Source organism: Corvus hawaiiensis, chromosome 11 (genome assembly GCF_020740725.1).
Source record: "Corvus hawaiiensis isolate bCorHaw1 chromosome 11, bCorHaw1.pri.cur, whole genome shotgun sequence".
In the NCBI taxonomy this organism is placed as follows: domain Eukaryota; kingdom Metazoa; phylum Chordata; class Aves; order Passeriformes; family Corvidae; genus Corvus; species Corvus hawaiiensis.
This window is the reverse complement of record NC_063223.1, coordinates 9129431-9155814: the sequence shown is the minus strand read 5'-3', so window position 1 is coordinate 9155814 and position 26384 is coordinate 9129431. Positions and strand designations below refer to the sequence as shown.

The window sequence follows — 26384 nt, the reverse complement described above, 5'->3', positions numbered from 1 at the left end:
ACAGCTTTACATGGAAATACATTCAGGGAGACAAGAAAATATTGTTCTGCTGTTGCTTTTTTAAAAAATGAGGAATCTTACACCTGCAGCACAATCCTGCTCAGTATGGAAATGCCTCCAGAGCAGGCACTCCGACAGCTGACTGTATTCCCTGGGAACTGTAACCATGCTCTGCTCATACTTTGTCTCTCCTGACAATCTGCATGCTTTCCCATTCTGTTAATAATTCAGCCAAGGATACTCAAGAAAACTCAGGGAGTTAATGGAAAAGGTTGGTGCCTATGAGCACCCGACAGGAATTGCTATCTGGCAAGAAGGTGGAGCCTCCCATCTTTCCAAAAGGAAACAATAGCTTTTTTTTTGGTAAGTTAAATGACAGAGAAGCTCATCTGTCAGGGAAGCGGATTTGTAAACCTGAGGCTTTATTTGCAAACAAGTCCCCCTTCCGTACTGCATCCCTCTCTCATTTCCCCATGCAGCAGAAGCCGTGCAAGGTAATCATGGTTGCAACAGAAAGACAACTTAAAACAATTGAGACCCAGAAAGCAAACAAGCCAAACTCATGCCCTTTTCCTTCAAAGCAGACAAACAGACAGAAATAGTAGCTGAAAAGTGCTTACCGACTTTGGGCTCTTCTTTGGGACTGGCAGTCCTGAAAAATGGCAACAAGGGAAAAATAAACATTAGCATTAAGCGCTACCTTCCCTTAAAGAAAAATCCCTAGGTGTATCATCCGAACGTAGCCATCTGCAGAGTTATGTCAGCTTTCGCTCTCACATCGGAGTTACCAGTCTGTTCATATCAAATCAAAGCCCAGGGAGAGGGAGAGGGAGCGAGAGCCAGGGAAGAGGGAGCGGGGGGAGAGCTCTCTCTGCATTAGCTATGCTGACTTGTGCTGCAGCAGCCGGGAGGCTGCGAGAGAAACCCACAGCCCTCAGCGGCTGCTGAAACCCAGCGCCTGGGCAGAATCTCAAATGCTCCCCTGGATTACAGGAGACTTAGCTCACAATTAAGCCGAGGCTCTTTCCTTTTGACGCGATCGGCTCAGCAATTTTATCGGACCAATTGCAGCGGCGCAGGGGGAACAGGTTGATTTTTTAAAAAGTATTCCTCTAGAAATTGATTTTTGAATGGAAAATGTGCATTGGGCTTGAGCAAAGGGAAACAGAAACATGAGGAAGAATAAGCTTTTCTCCCTAAAAATATGAATGTTACTGAAAAAACATGTTTTCCTTCCTGTCCATCCTAAGTGTAAACCTTTGAAGCCTGAGATTTTATCTGTTAGGTACAATAGAGAGCTGTGGCTTGAGAACAGAACTACCAGTGCCCTGACCCCTGGGGGAGATGCTAGGGAGCTTGGAGAAGGGGGGCTTACACAGGTTGCAGGTGATGTAAAGGAACAAACAACTGGGAAGGCACCAGGAAAGGTTTTTTCAAGGACAATTTTGCATTTTGAAGCAGTGTCTTACTCAGTCTGTCATGAGCAAGAGAACTCAAGTGAGATTTCAATCAACTACTTGTGCATAGAGCCCAGTTGCCAGCAGCAAAGGACACACTTGTCTGGGGATTTACCTAAAATGCAGGGAAAGCTCTTTCTTGGACTCAAGACCTCCCTTTTCCCCTTGCTGTTGGAAGAGAGAGGAAACCCCCTGTATTTTGCTCTGTGTGACACTCCAGAAACAAACATAAACCAAAACACAGATTACACTCCACATTAAGTGCTCAGTAATTCAGATGTTTAAAATCTGCTTTTGTCTTTAGGATGTGATTTATGTGGCATTTATGCTGCATTACATTTTCTACTTTATGCATTTTGTTTATTCTAAACCCCATGCCCTCATCTAACTTTTACACAGAGAATAAAATAAGCAATGCAAGTGAATTACAAATCTGTGTAGGAAGATGCTTATTTTAAGGTAATTTGGGAGATGTTAGCACTGAATAGGGAAGATACACAATTAAAAATGATAATCAGAGCTCACTTTGCTGCTGCTTTCAGACTGGGATGCATACTGTAATGACTATTTTAAATATTTTCAAGATTTTGAGGAATATCAGTGCTCTGTATGTCACTCCGATGCATTTCCAGCCAATAGCTGATACCCATCTAGGCAGTGATTGATTGAGGGACAATGAAACATCAAACTGTTTGAACTAAACAATCAAGACTGCAGCTTCATTTCTGCTGATGGGGACTGTTTTTGTATAATACCCTTAAAGAGGAAAACACTAATAACATTCATGGCAAGTCACATTTTTAACAGGCATCATTTATCACAGAGATAAACAAAGAGATAGAGATTCTCCTCTCTGTCTCTCCTTCCACATGCATGCACACACGTTTACTCTCCAAGAGATGCTCTTTCCTATTAAATCAATAGCTAGAACAGATCCCCATGCACACGCACACACCCTTAACAGACCAGCATGAGACAGAAAAGATTTAACAACGTTTTAAATGTTCCCTCCAAAAATAAAGTGGAAATGCAGGTGAGCTGCTGGGTCAAATTGTATCAGAATTCAGTCTATTGCATCACAAGCATTGAATGTTAAAATTTAGTAGGTATGAACTACTGAACAAATCTTTCCTTCAAACCTTGTCATTATTTTTGCTGTTCCAACCCCGAAGAGATGGAAAACAGTTGAAAAATAATGCAAAACACATCAAAGCTATTGTTTGGCGGGTCCTTCGGAGGCCAATAAATCTTACAGTGTCACTGCTCTGTGCCAGACTTTGCTGCAGAACAAGCAGTAATTTACTTCTTACCAAAGTAAGTGACTGCAGAACACGTTAACAAATGTTGGTAGTTTTTCATGGGACGAGCTTATAGCCAGGGGAATAACCTGCCTGTACATTTCCCCGTGAAAATATTATTTATTCATCTAATTAGGGTCTCATTTTAGAACTCCAGTTCCTGGCACAGCAGGCCAAATGAGCAAATGATAGGTATAATGGGGAGTTTTCATGCCCAGATGATGGAATGGATACAGTATTTAACAGTGATGAACACGAAGTGCTTGAATAACCCCCAAATCCTGGGAGCTCCACTAGCAAGGAAATGCTGAGCTTTTCCAAAAAGCTTCTGGCGAAAACATTTCCCAAGCCTATGAATTTGGGATAGTGACAACTGTGAATTACAACACTGGCCTTTTGATTCCATTAACGTGTCCCATCACTGCTCACGCCATGCCTTGCTTGGAAGCTCATCCTCCTGGCTGCCCCGTTCTCTCCTGAAGCCTCACTGCAACTCTTTCAGAAGTAAGTGGGCCAAGCACAGACAAAACACCCAGTCTGCATCTTCTTAGCATTATCCAGCTTTTTGGTAGTTGGATAAATGGCTTCACATCCCTGGCTAGAAGAAGCCAGAAGGCTTGTCCCTGCTATGCCATCAAACCCAACAATAGAATAATAGTAGTTTATACTGACATTGCAATATAATTTCCCTGTGATTTGATACCTATGGACATCTCTCACTAGTACCTGAAATGCATCTTTTAATTTTGGGGGATTTTGGAGATACGGATTAGAGAAGATGGAACAGTCAAGAAATCAAACAGGGCTGTTGTCACCACAGAGTTAACAATGTTTTAAAACAAACGAGCACATCTGGTAAACAATGTCAATATGACCTAAAACCCCTTGATTGGGCTCATTGTAGCTACGTACTAAATGTGCCTGGAATTAAATTAATTAGAAAACACAAATTACTCCCCTCTAAATAACAATGTAATAAAGCAACTGCTTAATGAAAAATATCAGTGATCAGTGAGCAATCCACAAGAACAAAAAAAGGCATTGTAATCAAACTAAATTCACAGACCCATCAGCAAAGCAAGAAAGACTTCATACAAGGTTAGTCAAAAATGAGTCAGATGCAGGGATCTAAATTAAACTAATTATCACAGAGATTATTACATTTATCTTAACAAAACCCTCTCTCTTTTCTCCCCAGTACTCCCTAAAGCTCAATGTACAGCTGGCTGCATCCATCTGCTCAACTACATTTTGTAACATAGGGGAAAAAATGCAAATCATTAAGCAAGTTTTGCAGCATGACTTCAGCACTCCTAATGCCATTACCCATGAGGAGCTGTATTTCTGTTGCGTGACACTGTGTTACGTTGTGAGTGATGTGACCCATGAATTAAATCCATAATTCAGCTTACTTAATATTATTTGTGTTAACTGCGCAGTCTTGAGTGGTAAAACTTTTGGGAAGCTGTAAGGTCACTAACCTTATTTATGATGAGTTCATGGAAGAACACACGGGACAAAACTTGACCCCAAGTGTTGCTGTTTCTAACACGCCATTTTTAGAGGAACATTTTTTTCCTCAACTCCTTTGTCTTTATGCAACCTAAGTAACATGGGAACACCATGATACAAGGCAAACTCTGCTTTACTGAGCATACACAGAATGCAATGTGAGACTACAAACCCCCACACCACAGCCTGGGCCTGGTTCTGGTGAGAGCTCAGAAGGCCACAAATGCCCCAAAATTACCTAAATAGACACCAGACACAACGTGCCCTGTTCTACAGCCCCATGTTTTTGAGATGGTAGGTCAAAATTATCTAGTTAAATGCTAAGGAAGACCTATCTCTGGGCACCACAGTCATGCAGTAAACCCATTCCAACAGCTTGGACATGTGGAGGCCAGCTGGTGTGAACACTTCGCCTTTCACCACACACACACACACACACAAATTATATATTTCAATGGGATTTCAACTGAAGTTGGAACAATTCAGTAGTTTGCACAACCCACCCATATGACAAAGGCTCCTGGAATTGCTAAAGGGCCAGTCTGGAGGCCAGACTATCATCTTCTTTATGGCTTAGAAAGTCTGTGTACTGCCCAACATTTTTCAGTTTTGGGGTGGTTTTGCACATGAAAGAGAAGAACAGCTGTTTCTAGATCTTCACTTCTCACAGTTCCTTAACTCTTCCAACTTGGACAGCTTATGGACCATCTATATCCAAGAGCAAAATAAGCCATAGGTGAGCCTAAGAAGAAAGGTCACCCATAAGGTTTTGCCCTTGTGTCACCTGCAGCCCAGAATGCACCAGTGCTGAAAATTATTCAGAGACGAAAAACACAAGAAAATAAAGATTTCGGACTCTGTCCAAAGGTTAACATTTACAGAGAAAATGTTCCTGCCTGGAAAAAAAATAAAAGGTTCAAGCTTTCTAAATAGCACTTACACTGTGCTGAATAAAACCCAAAGGCTGTATCAAAGAAAACAGACACTTTGGAAGATGAGGTTTAGGTAAAGTACTGGAGTCAGAGGGTGCACAACCACATACCTGGCATTGAACACTGATCGCTGCTTTCTGTGTGCAAAACAAGGAACTTTAAATAATTAACGCTAATGGCCATTAGCGCTGCTGGGGGGGCAGGGGACAGGAGATTGGTGGTGACAAAGCAATCCCCTTGATTCCGTATGATCCATTGCCAAAGAATTTCTAATAAAGGACAAACACTATTTAAAAGAGTAGAGGGAAGTTGATCTTTTCCAGACCAGAACAATCTGCAGCAAGAGAGGCAAGTCTGTGCAAGCATAAGGAGAAGAAAGAAAAACATCAAGAAGAAATCCCCTACCTGTCCCTGCCAAACTTTTCTGCTCGTCATCGTGATTTGCATAACAAGAGCATCACTGCACTAGCAAAAAAAATTAGCTATGCAATACAAGCTTTAAGCAAGAGAATAATTTACACTGCAGTAATATAGCCCTGACATAAATCAAGTTTGGTAACTACCAAATGCAGTGAAAAATGCTACATTTCTAATGCTAATGTTCAATGCTAATGCCAAGCAAGCAATGTCTTGAAGAGATCATCTTGGGCATTATTAACCCACTGTCACTGACGAAAAACATAATGAGGCATAGAACATTATTGCCACTAAGATGAATTTCAGTTTTAGATGCTCTAAAGATGCTAAATTTTATTAGCCTCAAATACTCATTTTTGGTTAGGATGCTGAACAATTCCTCGCCATTAAAGTCTCAGTCGTATTTTCAGCATCTCAAATGAGTATTGATTTTAGAAGTGATAAAAAAAGATACAGGCTAATAAAATGCTATTTAATTACTATGAAAATATAAATTTAACTATGCAGTAATATATATATATATATATATATATATATATATATAAAAGGTAATGCCAAGACAGTAAGATAATAAAGAGATTGAGAATTAGTGTGACAATTACCCATCTAGCCTCTGGTTGTTATGGCATGTCAAAAGTTCTTGTATTTTTATTTTGAATCTCATTAAATGAAGTGCTTATCATAAAACTCAAGCTGTTGGAGTCATATGCTTAGATGAAAACCTTTGTTGATATTTAAACAAATATGTACATAGACATTACATTTCTGAAATCTCACAAATTTCAGACGCTAAACACTGGAATTGGAAAGTAATTAGAGACCTCCACGTTCTTCTTACACAGAAAAGGGTGTGTGTATACACAGAATTATGTATCTAGTTTTCATATACATAAGCATACATGTGTGGCTATCCATGAGGGTACCTATCCTTTAGAAGCCCATAAAATCCATGACTTACAAGCTTTATTTCTGGAAACCATCTCACAGTTTTTGGGGCATGCTGCAGTTTTGAAGATGCGTAGTCCCATGGCTCCTCTCCCCAGATGGCCGTCCCATGGCATGACCATGTGGGTGCCAAAGGGCAGCAGCACCTCCAGGCCAATCCCACTGCCACTCCAAGCTTAGTATAGAGGATGCCAAAGATGAGAAACCATATTTTGCTAGTCACATCTGTATTTATGCTGCTCAGTGAGAGTGTTTGTCTTCAGACTTACCACTGCACTGCTACAATGTGTAAATCCATGTGCTCAAACTGGGTGGCTTATGGCAGATTCTCATATTTCATATCCAGAGAGCAGCCTGCACAGAGGGGACGCCTACAAACACGGCCCTCTTGGCATTAGTTTGATGCTGCTATTAATATATAACATCCCTTAATAATAAGCTAGTATTTACAGAATGCTTAGCCAGGTTCAGACCTGGGGAGTGCACATCCACACAAGCCACACTAAAATGCTCTACTAGAGGACTATGGTTTTATGGACGTTTTCACAAAACATAACTTTATTAGTTTGAAACTAGTTTTCTATTAAAATAGATCAGTAACTTCATCTTACTTCTAAGGATGTAACCTGTACATCTCAGAAACTAATCCTGAAGGATGGAAAGAAAACTTCTGAGGACTGCTATTTACCTGCACATCCCTACCAACATCACCTTCATGTGCCTCCAGCCACAGGGTCCTGATCTGTCCAAGCATCCTCAGCCTGCTGTGTCACGTCCCTGAAGCTCAGCCTCCTCTACCAAGTCTGTCTGGCCTACAAGCCCTGCCAGCTGCTTAAGACCAACTCACGGTGCACTGCAGGTCTTCTGGCACAAAAGGCACAGGTTAAATGAATCTTTTCCATTCCTCTGGCACCAGAGTGCAGGCCTCAGTTTGCCTATCTATCACCATCACAAAAATAAGCATATCTGACTGAGACAAAAATAAACATTAAAATGAATAACATAACATCCCAATGCAGAAAGGGAAAAACATTTAAATTCAGAATGGAGAGATGTAGAGACATGCAGATAGATATTTAAAGGCAATCAATTTCAGAACAAAACCATTGACTAGTCCATTACAAAGTCATCCTTCTTCCTCAGTTTTACCCACCTGCTACTGCTTTTAATGACTCTTCAAATGTATTTAATTACAGTGATAAACAAAGACCTTTCTTGGATTTCTGATACCTCATTACTTCTGTTGTGACTAGTTATTATTATGCCAAATCAAGGCAGCAGCTACTGCACCTACCTGGAGTGTGGCTGATAAAAACTCATTATTTACTTGCACACCAAAATGTCACCCAGGCAGTGTGTTCCTGATGAGGAAAACCTGAGTGGAACGAAACCCTCCTTGCTGCACACCTCCAAGTCTGCTCCATTTCCTGCCATGCAAATCCTGATGAAGATGTGGGAGGCACATCTCCTGCTAAATCTGCCTTATCTCATGCACAGTATTAGGTTCTGCTGTGCCACCTTGTGTTACATCACATCAGATATAAAACAACACTGTGTGGGTTTGAGCTGCTCCACTTCCACCACTTCAGCATTTAATACCAAAACCAAATCAACATAAGGTGAAAAAAAAAAAAGCACCAACTTTCAAAACCTCAAGCTAAGGAGGGGGAAAAAAAAAACCCTTAGGAAGAGTTTCAGAGCTCTCATCTTTCATTTACTAAGCAATATCCTGTTTTGTTCTCATCTTAGAGCCTACTGCTTTCTGCAAGATAAGGTGGTTTGGGCAATAAAACATCCTGATGAGGAGATTTCAGCCATTTTTTTTTTTCCTTCCAGCATTCAGCAAATGCTTTGGTTTTCTAACTGATGCTAAAGCAGATCCAGATTCCCTGCCACAGAAAGGCAGCCATGCACATAACATGCACACCATCACTATTGTGCTGTCAGCATGCAGGACTACACAAAACTGACATTATTTCCTTATTCCGAACGTGTTAATTGTTCATCTCCTTAGTAACTGAAGTACAGGTTTCCTCCTGGCCTTAAAGCATGTTTCATGAAATAGCAAAAAACTTTAAAAGATATCAACCCTTGAAATAAATGCAAAATGTGTAACAAAATGCCAAATAGTGAATCAGCAACTGCTCTATCCTATTTTACACTTCCAAGCGACTCTGGAGCTCAGATGACACATATATCTGGGGGATACAAGTTATAGCATACATAGGCCATGCTGCCACAAAAAAGCAGGGTAGCTCATGTAAAGCTGATGCTGACCCAAAAAGCAGATTTCACAAGCATCTCTTCATTTGCTTACTCATTTCTAGGAGAGAATCAGTGCAAATGGAGTTAATGAAGAGTAGCTGAGGGGAAAAAACACTTGTGCCTCGAATACTTAACAGATTAGTGTCAGCACTTCACATGGATCACACCAGCAATAGCTGGAAATTCTGCAGGCAATTAAAATGTTCATACCCTAGCAATGCCGCATCTCCTTCATTATCAGAACTGTAATATTATAAAGCTGCTGGTTTTGGTGTTTATAGGACAATGTGCTTTGTTTGGAGTTCCTTGGATTTTTGCACACATGGGATTTTTGATATTTGGGTTTGTCAATTACTATTTCAACTGGATGCCTTGTACTGAAAAACTCCAGCAGGACCTGGCAATGTTAATTAATTAGTTCCTCCAAATGCATTATTTATACAAACATTAGTAGCATACATCAAACTACTTGGTGTCTGAGCAAGCTACCAACAATTACCCTTAGTGGATGTAGCATCTGTAGGCATGAAAAACCTGGGTGAAACCCTGCTGCCTCCTGGAGCCTAATGGGAGCCTTGTCATGGACTTGGGCAGCACCAAAACCTCCCCTTTGTGTTTTTGCTAAGCAAAGTCATCCCAAACATCAAAAATTCAGATCATCAAAAGCAAACGGCTAATGTCACTAAGATTAACACCTGTAAAGCACTTTGAAGGAGAAAAAACACCATGTAATCCCAAAATATTACATTATTTATAAGACGACCTGATTTTAAATGTTAAGTTCAGCTTATTTTTATCACAAAGAGAAAACAAGTTTCTGCTCGCTTGCTTTACAAAACCAATTACCAGTGATCAGTGTATGGTGCTGCATAACAATACACAGCATTATCCCAAAAAGGCGTATCTAACACTCTGGAGCTGCTGCAGGAAAATTAACTTGCACAGTGGATTGAAACACATGCACATAAGCAATTCTAATCAGGGGTATGAACTTCAAACTTCTTATTAAAAATACCTAAACTTATAACATTTCCTTTATTTCATCTTTTCCTGACTTCAACTGATTTTTCTATCTGCTCCTTGATATACTAGTGCCTAATCAGAATAAGGCTATGAGAGAATGCTAAATGTGACATCAAACTTGCTTTAAACTTTCTTTAAAGTCTCATCAGTTTCTTTTGGCCTTGTTAGAATATAATTCCAGTCAACAGAGAAAAGAGAATAACAAGGAGTAACTTGGTGGTTCGGAAAAAAAAGATGCGGCTACTCCCAACTAAAGGCTCGCCCAGTCCTGCTCCTTCCCTGCACCTAAATTTTAACAATGCATTTTTACTATGATTGTCTGTTTTCAGAAAATGGAATAGGCACAATGCAAGACATTTTAAAAACATCTCATTTCTAACACAGTTTGTAAACCAACTTACAAACTTCACTAATCTGATTCCCTTCTTGCCAGGCAATGCTCTTTAAAGGATACAGTAACAAAAATAAACAAGAAGAAATAATTGAAGACAGATTTTTAAATGTCCAACAAGAGTCCATGGTTAATCAATAAATCCATAACTCTGGAATTATAAAGTAATAACCGTGGAATACAAAGTAATGAACTAAATTTCCTAAATATGATTTACTAACCATAAAGGGATGAGGGGTGCCTATGAGTCTGGATGGTATTATTTGTACTACAATATCAGGTATTTTTCAGCATACAGCTCAAAACAACCTCTACTGAGTGACAAATTGAAAGATTCAACAAACAGGTTTGGTGGAAGATACCTGAGTAGAAGGTACCAGGAGCTTTGGTAGGCTGGTGGTGATGGACAGAAGGTAAGACAAGGAAAAAAGAGGTGATTTGAAAAGGGATTTTAAAAAAGTTTAGAAGTCAGTTGAGCACACCAGAGGGTAGAGAGGAATTAGGTTTGCCCCTGTTCTGGGGGTCCAGGGAAGGAGCTGACCCAGCATGGTGGGCTGTGGAGCAGAGTAAGAAAACCAACCATAACGGTGGCACATGAACGATGACTGGCATCAGCAGCTCTGTGCTCGGCGAGATGGGGTCCAGGGAGTTCCTACAAACACAGCACAAAGACCTCACTATAAAGCTCTGGTCCCTCTGTACTTGAGCTGAAAACACTGCTGGAAATGGTGAACTTTTCTTCCCGTTCCACAGGCTTTGGCACTGGCAAACATGCTCTGTGGTAACCATCAGATGACTCCCAGGTTGTGATTTTTGTCCCAAATGCAGTTTGGACTGACTTTCTCTCTAATTCAGCAGCTGCTAAGACAGTTTGAAATTTTCTGGCAGCTCAATGCTTAAGTGGCATGACTTTCAACTCACTCTTCACTGCAAGCCTAAAGGGCAAACAGAAGTGAGTGGCTTGCTCAAAAGAGTTCAAGTCTGCACTGAATAGCTGATTGCAGCTCTAATTATACCATGGTTTTACATCATTAGGGACAGCAACTGAAAAGGAGCTCTAATTCCAACAGGTTTTTTTTTTTTTTTTGCTCTTACCACTCAGTGATCCAGTTCCAGCTAAGGAAGGGAAGGAAAAACTTCATTTCCAGGTGGGAATTCCAGCAAGGGAAGGTCCATGAAGCTAAGGAATAGGTTTATTGCTTTAGAGCTTTGTAATTTTTTTCCATTGTTGCAAATTTTTGTTGTAGTTACATGTGTCACGAGGAACATCTTAAGCCTACTGACTTGAGGACCAAGTGAGCAGGACTATTGCAACAGACCTCTCCCCATTCCCACCAACCTCACTACTCCTCACAAACACCTTCCATTCCATTGAACCATAAATAGGATATTACTATGGACTCTTACATGGAGGTAAGACTCAGGTACCCACTGATGGGCATTTAGACAAGTAGATGTTGCATTGGTTCGTCTTCCCACAGAATACATTTCATTTTGACACTCTAGTATATATCTATATATCTATCTAGCACATATATTTTTTCCAGAAGATGCATTTCCCAGTTTAATGTGAGTTTGGCACTAGGGAAAGCAATTAGAAATGGTACTGATTTGCACATGATATGTGAGGGACATTTCACCTGTGTGCCTTTACTTTGATCTGGAGCAAAGTGGGAACACATCTTCAGGGGGATTATGTAGATCAGGCTCAAGGTTTATGCTATTTTCGACCTTCCGGTGAATACAGATGCAACTGTGAGAGCTTTGAAGGTAAATTGTCTATTCAAACCTGCACAAACACTGCCCAGTGTAATTCTTGGAACTGAACACAAACTAAACACATATATTTTGGTTAACCTGAAGATTGACCTAAAAAAGAGGAAAAAAAGGAAAAAAAAATCCTCTTTAATCAGAGGCAATTCACAAAATATAAAATACATGAAATTTTCACTGAAACAAAGACTAGATCTTAGTGATTCCAAAAAATACAGCACAGTAGTTTTGCAGAATAACTTGTTCTGACACAACCTGCCCCACCATAAACACAACTTCCAGAATAAAAGTCCCGTGGGAAGCAGGGAAATTATCCTGACAAAATGTTGTTTTTATTATGAATAGAGTCCATGCAGAATGGAGAGGTATTTGAGAATTGCTTATTTCAGTTGATTACAGTGCATAGGCAAGGCTTCAATGACTAATGGATTTCAAGTGGCAAATAATATTACCTTGTTTCTTCGCTCTTTTTGGTTTTTTTGGGGTTTTTTTTTGTGGAAAGTACTTTGTGTACTTGGTAGGTACAAGGTTGAAAGAACGTTTTCAGCTACAAACATTCAAAATCAAGTTGTACCTTTTGTGGTCACATTCGCCATAATTCTTTAAAACAAATAAAGTACGTAATCACAATTTCCAGTGCAGGGACAAAAACATATACTTAATTCTCCATTTTGCAGCAGCAGCACCGTTTACTTTCAGGCACAGAGCCCTCAAATGGTCCTGCTGGCTTATCAAGCACCTCCTCTGCTGTTTCAGGGACCATGTCCTGTCCTCTTCAAATGTGCCAAGCTTCACCTTCAGGCAGCAAAGCCTTTGTGCCTCCTCCAGTTTTACTTACAGGCTCTAATGGCTTGGCACTCACTTCTCATTCCCAGTTTAACTTACTCTCAGCAAACAACACACGGTTGTTCAGTCAACTTCTTCGTTTAAATACCTTCTATCTCTCCTGCCTAATAGAGACAAGAATTATTTTGTCCCCTCTGTCCCTTCATTTTGCTAAGCAAAAGCAGCTTTGCCAACTGGCCCAATCAACCCTCTGCACCCTGGGGGGGCTGAACTCTTTCTGAACCCCTCAAGATCAGTGAGTTTTATCCAGTTTTATCCATATATAGGTGAAACAGGAAAACAACAGCAAAATAATTAATCCTACAGAGGGGAGGAGGGAGAAGAAAATAAAAAATTAGAAAATAAACCAGAACATGGACAAGGTAAGTTTTTTTTGAGGCCTCTGGGAAGCAAATTCTCAGTGATCTGACTTTGTACAAGTATTTATCCCTCTGCCCCAATCCTGCATGAGTTCTGCAAACGATTTTAGACATTAGCACACAGAGGGGGCGTTTCAGCTTCATCCCTCCTGAAATCATCCTTGTGTTCCTCACTCAGAGGCAGCGGCAGGATTTGCCCTCTCCCATAAGCCAGTGCTTCAGCTGAACACACTTCACAGTAAATATTTTACAGGCTGTTCTCAGCAGCTCTGGGTTTGCATTTTAACAATTAGACCTCCTTGTTGGGAGTGCACCAGCAGCTTGGAGCAGGCAGAGCTTTTCCTGTGTATTGCACATCTCTTTCTGATATTTTTCTGCTTGATTAGTAATCACTTCTGAAAATCCTTTCGACAGCTCTTGAATACAAGCCTTAGTGTTGCAGGGATGCTTCCTGCACAGCAGGACTGAATGCAAATGTTGGGCTGAAGGAAGAATGCTGACAGCATCTGAGCACTTTTCTCACTGGACACCAGAGGGAGGAGGAGGAAAGGATAAGTGACAGGGAAGCAAAAGAACAGCTTCAAAAGCCCTGAAGGAGCTTATCAGACACCCGAGCCAAATACATTTCTGCAGTCGGACCAAAATAAATAGTGGCGCCTTGTCTGGGGATGGTGCTGCTGAGGAGAGACTTGGCAGGGGTAACAGGAGGTAAAGTTACAGGGAAAAGGACCCAAGTGCAGCAGCACTGAGTGCCAGGTGGATTTTAGCCAGTTCCACCTTTTGTTTTTTTAAATAGTTTAGATTGGAAAGGACCTTGAAGATCTAGTTCAAGCTGCCCTGCTGGGCACAGGACACCTCCCACTATCCCAGGCTGCTCCAAACCCCAGGCAGCCTGGCCTTGGACACCTCCAGGGATGGGGCTGCCACAGCTTCCCTGGGCAACCTGTGCCACGGCCTCACCACCCTCACAGGGTGCTCCTTCACAGGGAACAGCTCCTTCCCAATGTCCAATCTAAACCTACCTACTTTCAGTTTAAAGCCATTCCCCCTGCCCTGTCACTACACGCTCTTGTGAAAAGTCATTCTCCAGCAATCTTGCAAGCCCCTTTATGTACTGGAAAGTGTTATAACATTTCCCTGAAGCCTTCTCTTTTCACGTTGAGCAACCCCAACTCTCCACCTGTACTCATAGCAGAGCTACTCGTTGTAGATACAAAAATGCTGCTAGCAAGGATTTTCTTGCTATTTTCTAAGTCTGTGAGAGACTTTTCTCTCACGCAGAAGAGGTAGCAGGGAATGTAAACAACCAAGCCACCTGCAACCTTGAAAAGTTTGTTTATGGTACAGTAGAAAAATATTTTGACAATGAGCGTTCTAGGACTTCAGCCAATCACCCCCAAGGGGTGGCTGGTCCTTTGTCCAATTAGACTATGAAGAAAAAAGTCTATAAAAGAGTTTGTAAAAGAATTAAATCAACCAATCTTGCTGCACAATTCCTGCCTGCTGGATCTTCTCTCCTCCTCCTCCCTACGGCTGCAGGACACAGTGACACACCCTAGGGCCCAGGCCTGTGGTAATAACTCATAGCTCTGATCATCTTGGTGGCCTCCTTTGGACTTGCTCCCACAGGTCCACGTTGTTCCAATGCTGGGCCCCCAGAGCTGGATGCAGTGCTCCAGGTGGGGCCTCACAAGGATGGAGTAGAGAGGCAGAGTCCATCCCTCACCTGCTGCCCATGGTGCTCTGGATACAGGCCAGGACACGGTTGGATTTCTGGGCTGTGAGCGCACATGGCTGGGGCACGTCCAGCCTCTCATCTGCCAACATCACCTTAGAAGCCTTAAGCAAACCTGACTGGTTTTGGTTCTGGGTCTACTACTGTGCATACTCTGCTTGGCTTCCCTGCCACAGCTGGAGTGCGTTTTGAGTCTAGCTTTTCTCTGGATGTGAAGAGAACCTTGTTTCAATGATTAACTGTGGACCAGGGCCACCAGGATCTCCAAGTTCTGTACCATGAGAGTGTGAAATTTGAAACTGCAAGTGCTCTGTGTCGAGATGGAAATGTGAGGACCTTGAAGGAGGGAGGGAAGCTGTTCAAGGAGACTGATAAGGTACCTTATCTAGGAAGGTGATAGCAAATGTGGTTAGTATCTTGATTAAATTAAAAAAAAAAAAAAAAAAGAAGAGATTCAACAAGAGTACCAGGGAACTATTTACTATTTTATTAAAACCAGGCTTTTATTTCCTCATCAAAACTTTTCATTATGCCTTCAAGGCTTTAGGAGGATTATTAAATGTCAGGCACAATTCAAATAATTAATATATGGTGTTACTCGATATATACACACTCTCCAGGAGGATTAATAATAGCTGCTATTTTTCTTCCAACCATATTTTCTCCATAATACATATATTAATCATGAGAATGAAGTGCATTTTTTAAATCTCTCTAGTACTGAAAGTCTTTAAGGAACTCAACTTTGAAAATTGGAGAATTCTTAATATATTCTGTTCTCTACTTTCTAATTTACTATTAAAATATGAAAACACAGTAAACACTTGGAAAGAAAGCAATATAGGAAAGGCAGTGCTTTCTCCAGAGCTGCTATGAATTGCAGAATCAATGTATTCAATGCCTTGAAATAGGTCTTGAAAAACAGCAAACCAGACTTACAAATTCAGGAAACAACTTGTCCCCTGTTAAAATGGACTGGCTTTTGGTGCTTACTACAATCAAAACAGTTTAGAGAAGTCACCAGGAAAGTACTTTTATAGCACACACTCCCCCCAGGTCTGGCTGGGGGCTGTGTTCAGCACTTCCTTGTCAGTTTAACCCTGCCTCTGCAGCAAGGTCATTCCTGTGATCCACTGTGCACCCATGTGTGTATTGTCCACAAAAACCTGCATGGGACAGGGAGCAGTGGGGACAGGCCTTTGTCCCTCTGAGAGCCCCACTGCCAATGCCAGGGAGCAGGGGAGAGCTGACCCCTCTGCTCTTGACTTCGTAGTCAACAGCTGAGCTGGACTTTGCCTGTGAGCTTGACCCTATCCCAGTAATCGCAATCCACAGGCTAAAGGGGTGGTACCTCAGGTTACTTTACACTTACAAGAGTGCAGGGAAAGAGTTCCTGTGGATGGAGTGACCACTGACAGGTTACTTGCCAACCATGCTCCATGTGGGCTGCAGACATACTGCCTGTAGGATGGGTTTTGTACCTGCTGGTGGCCTTGGTAATGCAACCAAAAAATGAGCTTAGCTCCCAATGGCACAGTAAACAAATGTGCAGAAGTCACATTTCAATTGCTTACAACTTGGAGAAATATAAATTCTCTCCCAGATGTATTCCAGGTATAATCCTTCCCCAATGGAGAGTCATTAAGTATCTGATTTTGATCACCGCAAATTACAGAACATATTACCAGCCTTTTCCATATCCCAGAATAGCTCAAGGAACATCCATGTTCTATTTAAAACACTCAAGTTTTCCGAGCATGAGACCAGGGTTTGTTATGTAAGCAAAGGTGTAACCACATCACCCTCCTGCCCCTTAACAGTGTTGTGTGCATGTGGGAACCTGAGCATCCCCTCCCAGTGCAGCAACACAATAAATAATTTTAACCATCTATGTGACCTGACAGCTGCCAGCTTGGGGCAGTTCCTACACCTCAGGACAAAAATAATTTCTACCAAGACGCTTAGGAGAGCAGATCTTTCGTGACATGCATTTTTTCCTTTTTTTAATTTCAAGAAGAGATGTTTTAAAACAGTTTTGAAGACTTACCTCCTCGCTGCACCAGCAACGTGACTTCGCTTCCCTTAGGACATTCAATCAGCATATCCACCACCTGGTTGTGAGTGAGGCTCTGCACATTCTTCTTGTTGACTTCGACTATGAGGTCGCCCTCCTTCAGGCCGCGGCACCGTGGGCTGTCCACAATTTGTTTCACTCTTTGGCCGCCCCCACCAGGACTATCTGCTATAGTAAACCCGAAGCCCATGGGCCCTTTCACTATGTGCACAGTTATGAGTTCAGGTTGTGTTGCTATCGAGGATGCCAAAGACACCGTGTCGTTGGGGTAGCCATGGGGTCCATTGGAGGAGACCTCAGCTGGGCTGCTGGGCCTTGCCTCCTTTGTGCCTATTACTTTTCCTGTTTTACTACTGTGGCTTGCTGGGGAGTCGTAGTTTTCCTGCCCGTTCACAATGATCGGCTCTTTGTCCAAAATTGCCACAGACGTGACCAGGCTCGTGTTGGGGTCGTCGGGGTCGAAGGGCAGGGGGTAGCCCCGGCACAGTTCAAGGTCCACACTGGCACCGATGGGGATGGACTGGAAGATTTTCACCACCTGAGCATGAGTGTGCCCCAGAACACAGGTATCATTCACACTGACTATGACGTCTCCTGCAGAGGACACAGACAGACAGACCAAGAAAATACATTTAGCACACTGCAGAAAGGTGAGGACTACAGCCTGAGAGCAGATCTGCAGCATGCACAGGTACCACTCACAGGCAACAGTAGCATTTCAGCACAAGAAAAAGGAGTGGTGACACTTGGGTGAGCAAAAACTCTGTGGATTCATGGCATAAAGCCTTTATGTACATAAATGTTTTTGAAAGTGAAAATGGAATTGGCTCATGCAAAAACTTAATCAATTTAAATGATGGTATATGGCCCGTTTCACAGCTATTTTGAAGTCCAGCTCTTACTGTTACACGTTGACATATGATAGAAACAAAATTGAGAGCACACAGGAGCTGTAACAGAAGGCTCTCAAATACCAACTGCTCAAACACAGTGAGTGCCACATGTCATGTCTCATATTTCAGCCTGAAATTCAGATATCGATTAAGTTATGAGTAATTTTATTAACTCTGGGGCTGCAAAACAGGGATGTTAAGTGCTGTGATGGTCCAACTGAAAGTGAGGAGTTGTGACCTCAGATGAAGCCTAAGAGGATTTCATAGAATTAAAGTGGAAAAATACATCTAAGATCATTGAGTCAAACCATTAACCCAGCACCACTGTGTTCACCACTAAACAGTATTTCATATTTTGCCACTGAATTGTGGCAAAATCCCCGATCTGATCTCTGGCAAAATGAATTTGCCCTTGGTGCCTCCACACAGGGAGATGCAGATTAGCCCACTGCTCTGCCCATTCCTTGGGAGTAGCTTTGGAAAGGGGCAAGCAGCATGGTAGAGACACAAACACATGGTGGTGCAGCCCTACAAAAATCCATCATCCATTTCCAGGAGCAGGAACCCACAGCCTGATGTGGAACCCCACAACTGCTGGCTCCTCTCCTCGGATCAGGGTGGGGAGAGCAGGAACTGGCAGTGCCCAGCTGGGTATTTTGACACTGAGATGGAATTCCAATACATGAAGTGTCCTTTCCCAAGATTCTCAATGTATCTCACTTCCTTACTTGCTGATAAGAAAGCTGAATGCCTTTCCCCAAGAAGGGGATGACGGCTACAGTCCTTTATAAATGGCACTTAAAACCAGCTGCAAAAACACAAACCAAAGTGGTGGTGATGATTTTGGTAAAAAGCACCAGTACCTGTTTCCATTTTGCCATCCAACGCTGCAGGACCGTCAAGCACCAAACTTTTGATTTGGAGAAATTCATCTGGCTCATCCCCTCCAACTACGGTGAAGCCAAACCCCCTGCTGCTTTTCCTTAGCTTGGTGTGGATGAACTTCCCTTTCAACTCAGAAGGGTTTCGTGTAAAAAAAGGTTTTCCTGTATAGGAGGTTTGGAAAAAAATCTATGAGCAGGCAGACAAGAGTGTTTGATCTCTTTTTCCTCTGCCCCTCCCCATTCTGACGAGTCCGTGGACAAACACAGCAGTGTGCAAGGACAGGACTGCACTTCACTCCTGCATCCTCTCATCTCATAACACTCCACCCATCTCCTTGGACCTAGGCACGCAGGAAAAGGCATGAACAAAACCCCAGTACCTGGCACTTTGTTAGCTGTGGTCGTGCACACCAAAGCCCCAAGGCTACAAAGGGGAAAACACATGCTGCTTTAAAGAACAGAATATATTAAAGCTGGGAACAGAATATATTAAAGCTGGGATAAGATGTATGTCTTATCTCTGTGCTGAGGTGGTTATATCCATCCTGGGAAGGATGGGGCAGGGTTAGGGGGCCTCCTACAGAAGGACTCTGCAGTGAAGAGTTTCTGCAGAAAGAAGCATCATCATGTTTTTCACCACTTGACCCTCTCCCAACCCACTGAGCAAAACGCAACTTCTGAGCTCTGACAAGACACTGATACCCTTTAGCATAACCCCCAGCCCCACCACTGCTACCACCCTGTGACCTCCTCTGGTGAAAACAGGAGGATGCTGACATTGTTCTTCAGACACTGTTTGAAGTCTTTTCTCCTCCCTTTCTGCTCCTTGCCGCTTGTGGATGAAACACTTCTGATGTGAAGTATGAATCAAAGAGCAGCCCAGGACTGGAGCAGCTGTGCTGGAGGGCTGGGAATGCTCTCTGGGAGCACAGTTAGGAGGAAAAGAGGTGCTCCACAGACAAAAGCACATCCTTGCAAAGCATGTTGCACAGTCTCAGAAAAGGGATCATGGTTGCTTCACCTCACAGTGCCAAAACTAAACACCTTCACACTTTTAATTGTTTTTAATGCTTAGCCTATGCCACTAAGCCCTCTGGTGACAGCTCCGGGATCAGCAGTGGGTATCACAGCCAGGAGAGCTGGCGCACTTTCAAACACCTGGGCAGCATTGCCATGGGCCTCTGCTCAGAAAGGAGACCTCAGGGGAGAGCGAGGGGATTTGAGACTTGTAAGCCTTTGACTGGGGGAAATAATGTGTATTTGAAGATTATTCATGAGGAGGCAGCATGAGGACTTGTAGTCTTCTGCCTTTGAAGGGTGGCAGAGGAACACGGTAATCCTGCACATCGTGGGCAGATCCTCTGCTCAGACCCCAGCCTGCAAAAAAGCCCTGAGTATCAAAGTGCAACCCGGTGTCTCAGGTAACAAACAGCCGAGAGGCAGAGTGCAGCAGGGCTCATTTCTGGTTCAAAGGACAAGCAGAACAAGCAGGGCTTGCTAGTGTCTACCCACTGATACAGGCTGAGCTTGCCCTGCAGCAACAGGACAGCAGCACCACAGGCTATATGCCACCTACAGCATTCAAGAGGGTATCCCATTTGAAATTAGTGCATCTAAAAACCCAGGCTCTGAGAGTGTTGCCAGGGGCACAGGGAGGGCTCCTTGTGCCCACGTCCCTGACAGCAGTGCTATCAGGGGGAGAGATGGAAACCTCTGGGCATAGAAGCTGGAAAAGGTGCTGTAAATGGGCAGTGAGAAAAGAGGGAGCAGCACTGAGAAAGGAGGAGGAAGGAATCAAAGAGGAGAGGAGTCATCAGCAGGTACCAGGACGTGTTACTCAGAGCGGTGCTGAGACAGGTTAATGCTCTGCTCTAACACTGCTGCACAGTTTTGGTGGCTGAGTAGGCTCCCAACATCACCCCTGTGTGATGGATCCTTTGCACCACCATGTGTGGATGTTTGGGCAGCCTTTGCTTCAGCCTGACTGTGGAAAAGGCAAAGGTGGCATCCACAGATGCCTCCAGGAGGAAGATCAGCCTTTTTGGGGCACTCTGATTACATCTCTAAACCCAGGTGCCTGGTGGTCAGGGTGCCATGCTCAGACCTCTCATGTTTTTTCCTTGCTGCCAGGTTGGATTACTCTAGTGTGCTCTAATACCCCTTAGGACTGTGCTGGGGGCTTTGGGTCCTGTGAAATTCCACATGTCTGTTCTGGAAGGGCTGGTCTGCTGCCAACTGCTGCAGAGAGCACTCCCTGGGTCTTCCTGGCAGGAAAGGCTGCCTGGGACAGCAGCACTCCAGTCAGGTTTGCCTTCGGAGACCATGGGAGTATTTCCCAGCTCCCAGCTGCTCCCACCTCTGTCAGAAAGATGCATTCCAGCCAGATTCCCCCTCTCACCTTCCCCAGGCTCTGGGTCCTGGAGACCAGGGCAGTGCCACTCACTTGCTGTGCAATTCAGATGTAGTCAAAGATACAAAGATAAGCCTTCTTAAAACGACTTGTAATCAGAGAGCACTTTACTGCCACAGGTACAAGTGGAATTCCCTGGCCCTTGCTGGCAACCTGACCTGGCAATGTTTCAGCTCATGCTGCAAATTCAGGAATGATTTGCGGTGGGTTATTTAAGGCAAACAATTGGTCTGTGAGTAATTGGCTACACAGACCACTGACACAATAAATAAGGCTGTAATAACCCAAAGTACCTGTACAAAAGTACAACTTCTGAGTAAGTCCACTCTGTTGGAAAACTTGGAACACTACACAGAGAATAGCCACAATCCTCTTTTTGATGCACACAATCTCATTCACCTCTTGCATTCAGCAACAAATGTAGTCTTGAAACAACTAGTCTCAAAATCTGTGAATTCAGATAAGCAGGCACAGGCCCTGGTGTGTCACCAGTCGTGGAAATACTGCCCTCGTGGTGGCCAAGGGAATTTCATTCTCAGGAAAAAGAACTTGTTGCTCTTTTACAGCTGGTTTAACAAGGCTGTTACCTTGTACTGGTGCTTCCCGAACTGCCTCTTGGTTGTTTGAAACATGGTTTGGAGCAGCAGGTGGAGGGAGAGATGGACACTCCTCTGTCCACTCTAGAGAGGGCAGAGAGGGAAATATTACTGGTTGCTTACAACAGCACCATGAGCTGCTGCATGTGCACACACTGGGAGAGTGGGGGTCAAGCAGAGGAGATGTGAAAAGCATGGCAAGAGAGGAAACAGAGTCACAGACAGAGGGAATAAAATGAATGGGATGTCCAAAAACCAGTCCTGAAGGATCTCTATATCCAGGTCAACTCATCCATCTGCTGGGACATCCTGCCTCACACTCAAACTTGGGACTTGATTTGCATCTATGTGGACTTGACATTTAAATGAAATCTACTCCCTGTGCCATTCATGGCATCTAAGTAGAAGAACAAACCCAAATGCCACATGGCCCTCACTGCAGTTGGACTGCATTTGAAGAAAAAAATGTAAAAAGTGAGAAGGAAAAAAAAAGGGGGCAGGAGGGAGGAAATTAATAAAAAAAAGTGTTTCAAAATAAGGCAATTACTTCAAATTTTAGAGCCTGACAACATACAAAGGTCTCAGTTTAAGAAGTCTCTCATGCAGGGTTTGTCTAGTGCATGTAAGCGCCCACTCCTCAACCCCTTTGATAGCCTGAGTCCCAGTGCAGATTGGAACAACACCACCTACAGTGACTAACTTGATGGAGCAGACTGAAGAGGAAAACATGTTTTAGTTGTTTCTGGGAAGTCTAGAAACTTTCCAGAAATAAAGGACATACAAAGAAAAATCTCTCCTGTTCAACAAGGCTGAAACCTTCTATGTTTAAGTGATACAGTTTAGATTTTCTCCTCTGCTACATCTTCTGTGAAGGCCAAACACAGCCTTTGCTACGCACATCACTTTGCCTTTAAACACTAAGGCCACGGAGGGAAGGACAAACACATTGGCATGGTGATGCCATGGCAAGAGAGGGCATTCCTTCATGAACACCCCATACACCATGCCCTCAAGGGTGCCAACCTTCTGGAGGCTGTTGCTGTTGTTCGAGCTGCTTCTTCCTCTTTGCTTCAAGAACTGGGTTTTCATACTGTGTCTTCCGGTTGATGTGGCTGGAGATGAAAAAGAGCAATGAATTAGGAAACCTTTATGGAACAAGCAGGAATGAGGGCCAGGCATTGAAACTCCTCTTTCTGAGGAAAGGAGTAAAATACCAAACACACTCAACAGCAGTGGATGTGGAGCAAGGCTCATCTAGTTGTGCCAAAAAGAGTACTTAGAAAAACAAGCGGATTCTGGTATTGATACGATGTCTTGAGTAGGAATGGCTAATTCCTTCAAATACATTAATGTAGTGATCTATCTGTGAAAAATGAGATTAAAGCAGGAAAGGCATTCTGTCTGATTGCATTTTAAAAGACAGGCTTGTATCATCCCTGCTTTATTTAGATTCCCAGAGGTGCAGTCATTCCCTGGCGCACCCAAGTTAAAAACAAAACCAAACTAAACTTAACAAACCAAACCCCAACATCTGTCAGCGATCTGATCAATGCACACAGGGTGTCTTAAAAGTATCTGCAGGGATGCAGGCTATGAGATGGGCTCCAAATAGATCAAAATCTATCCAGAATCAGCCAACAGCAAATACTCCCAGTGGAAACCAGCATTTAGTGAAACTTCAGCTGCTTTCCTTAGGCAGCTTTTAAACACTATGAGATGTTGAGAGCCAATACTTCTTACCAATTCCAGGATAAGAAAAAAAATCAGCCCAGTCCCAGCATGGCAGACAAGGCATGCACTCAGCAGAGGATGAACAACCTTATGAAACCAAGTGATGAACAGCAGCCACAGATGCTGGGGTGGCAGGGGCAGGTTTGGGACTCCCTGAATGGCTCATCGATGGTTCAAGAGCCATTTTCAGTAGTGATTTTGCTACAGCAGAGGAACAGGTAGATCTCAGAAAAATATATTACCTTAAAGCTATCTTCGTATGTAAAGCAAAGTTTACCATTGAGAACTTGCTATTCTATTGTCTCCTATCCAGTATGTCTTTATAAAAAAACCCACGTGAAAACCAACCACTTTTTTCAAGTAACTGTGACAGAAGCACTCCAGGGATTTATGTTCAGAAATTTTTCTGCTAAAGATCAATATTAAATCACTAGAAAAATATTTAACTTACTAAATAAAAAACAAGTTAATGAGTTCTGTAAAAGATTTCCCATTTCAAGATATCTTCAGAGAGATAAGAAAAATGATAACTACTTTAAAAATGATATAAACCTTTTCGTGATAGAATTGTCTCTCAATAAATGCCATTATGTAATAACAGAGTGCCTGATTTGAAGGGACGGAGACAAATGCTAAAATTATAACCATCTTGCTAGCTTAGAGACAGCAAGTAAAATAAAATTATGTCTTATTGCAGTTACTTTTTGATTTAATTCAATCAGTAAGCAGTGCCACAAAACGAACTGGCATGTGTATATAAAGTGACAGGGAAAAATCCTTTAAAGACCTCTTGCCATGGCATTTAATAGCCAAAAAATATTCTTGATGTCTTTGGTAAATAAATGTCAAGACTTAATCACCCAGTTTGCTAACCTTGTTTCCTTAGGCACAGATGGTAGGGTCAGAAATGAGCCAAAGCAGACAGAAACTGTATTCCATGTCTATTCTGAGGGCTATCATGAGCCATCCTACTAGACAGGAGTATACACATAATTAAAAATTCATTTTATGGGGTCAGTGATGAAACAAAACTCAGATCTCTGGTTTCCCAAAGGAGCAATCTGACATCTTGATAAAGGAGAAGCTGCTCTAATTCCACAGAGAGTCCCATTAAACCTCCAATTCTATTCACAACAACACAGCATGATGGAAGAGCCTCTGCCATGGCTATTTGGCCACACCATCTTCTCCATCCTTTTGGGTGTCTTCTGACACAATTGGCTGGTGGACTGCTTTGTACTCTCATTTTGTGACCGTAGCACTGCATGTAGGCGAGCGAACTCAGTTAATTGCACACTTGTTAATGTTCTCTGGATAGAAGCATTTTGTGAGGTGTTGGGGCTCCTGCACATCCCAACCCTGGATTGCTCCTGTCTTCCTTGAGCTCAACCCCCTCCCCAGGGCACTCCTGTCTCCCCTGAGCCCATTCCCACTCCAGTGTGGATGGGGAATGGCCAGACAGGGCTGCCCTCTCCCAGATCCTATAACAACCCCCAGCCTGTAAGGGGCCAAGGTCTCCTCCTTGGTCTGAGATGTGACAAACAAAGCACAGAGTGGGGTGCAGGGAAAGCCTCCTCCACCTGACAGCCACACTGAAATGGGGAGCAGCACTTACTCTACATAGTAGACACCATATACGGGATCCTCAATTTTCTCCCAACCAGCAGGCAACTCTGGAAATAGAAAAAGCATTACTGAAGCCTCCAAGGCAGTTTTTTTTTTCTGACAGGCAGCTGCTCCTGCCCAATGTGCAAAACTCGTCAGTAGCTCAGATCTTGCTTGGGTACTTTTCAGAATGATCACAGCTCCCTCTGAAGGGCTGGCACAGCATGACACCAACATCCAGCCTGTACCCCCTGTGCTGGGTCAGCACATCACTGGGAAGACACAAGCACTGGTCAATTTTTGATTTGCTTTTTGCATTAAATGAGCAAATGCTCCATAAATTTCCTGTCTAGGACTGCCTCAAGTACCCCCTGGTTTCTCCACCATGGCCAGTGATCCTGGATGGGGCACTGCAGGGGAAATTAATGCAGGAAAGGCCAGATGCATTTTAACACCAATCCATAAAGGTGGGTGAGATTATGGCAAAAAATTGTAGCCCACTGACAGAGACCACTTCCCTCTTCTGTACCAGGGCTGAACCATTTATGCTCACCAGTGCAGAAAACAGGATTTTTTTACTCCTTTCTTTGGGATTTGCATCACTCAGACATGAGCCCAATACAAAACCAGGACAAGATGGTTTTAACATGTATGCCACCATATGGAACCCAGCCAAGAGGGGCTGGCATGCATGGGTGTATTTCACTGCACAGCACTTCATGTAAGAACACACATTGCCACAGTCACAAGTAACAGAGATTTCCTTCTTTTCATTACCATAATTAACAAAAAACAGTTCTGAAGATGAAACTAACATTTGGAAATGTATCCACTTTTGTTCCTGTTGATTTTCTAGACTGTAGATAGTACATTAACTATAATTAGTGAATGTAATGCAATCACTTCAGCATCCAACGGAAGGTTATTAAAGCTGTATGTGTTACTTAAGGGCCTGATCCTTGTGCCACTCATTTAAACACAATGTTCCCATTGGCTGGAGGTAACAAAATAATCATCCACTTAACAATACAGTGGCGTGTTTGTGTAATACTGTGAAACAACTCAGAAAAGGGCTCCACCACACTAAACACTGTGCACATGTGGTCCTACCAACTCTGCGCATTCATTTAAATTTAGAAAAAACCAACATTGTTGGATAACACAAATTCAAATACCCCATGCAAAATAATTCATCAAAATTTAACATGAAATTTTTCAACACTGACAGCAATCTATGT

The 26384-nt window shown here is 42.9% G+C and overlaps 1 protein-coding gene across 28 annotated transcripts in view; it reads right to left on the bottom strand.

Annotated features, from left to right (window-relative positions):
• MAGI1 (membrane associated guanylate kinase, WW and PDZ domain containing 1) overlaps window positions 1-26384 on the bottom strand; it is a 335447-nt gene that overhangs the window by 36161 nt on the left and 272902 nt on the right. For 23 of the 28 annotated variants that reach the window (XM_048316067.1, XM_048316068.1, XM_048316075.1 and 20 more), the window contains 6 exons: window positions 25157-25214; window positions 22834-22922; window positions 21802-21894; window positions 18784-18966; window positions 17001-17621; window positions 621-652 (listed from right to left, as the gene is read on the bottom strand). In XM_048316067.1, coding sequence (XP_048172024.1) covers window positions 621-652; window positions 17001-17621; window positions 18784-18966; window positions 21802-21894; window positions 22834-22922; window positions 25157-25214 — 1076 coding nt within the window. The remainder of the gene's footprint in view (window positions 1-620; window positions 653-17000; window positions 17622-18783; window positions 18967-21801; window positions 21895-22833; window positions 22923-25156; window positions 25215-26384) is intronic. The other 5 variants (XM_048316065.1, XM_048316059.1, XM_048316060.1 and 2 more) reach the window with 1 other exon arrangement.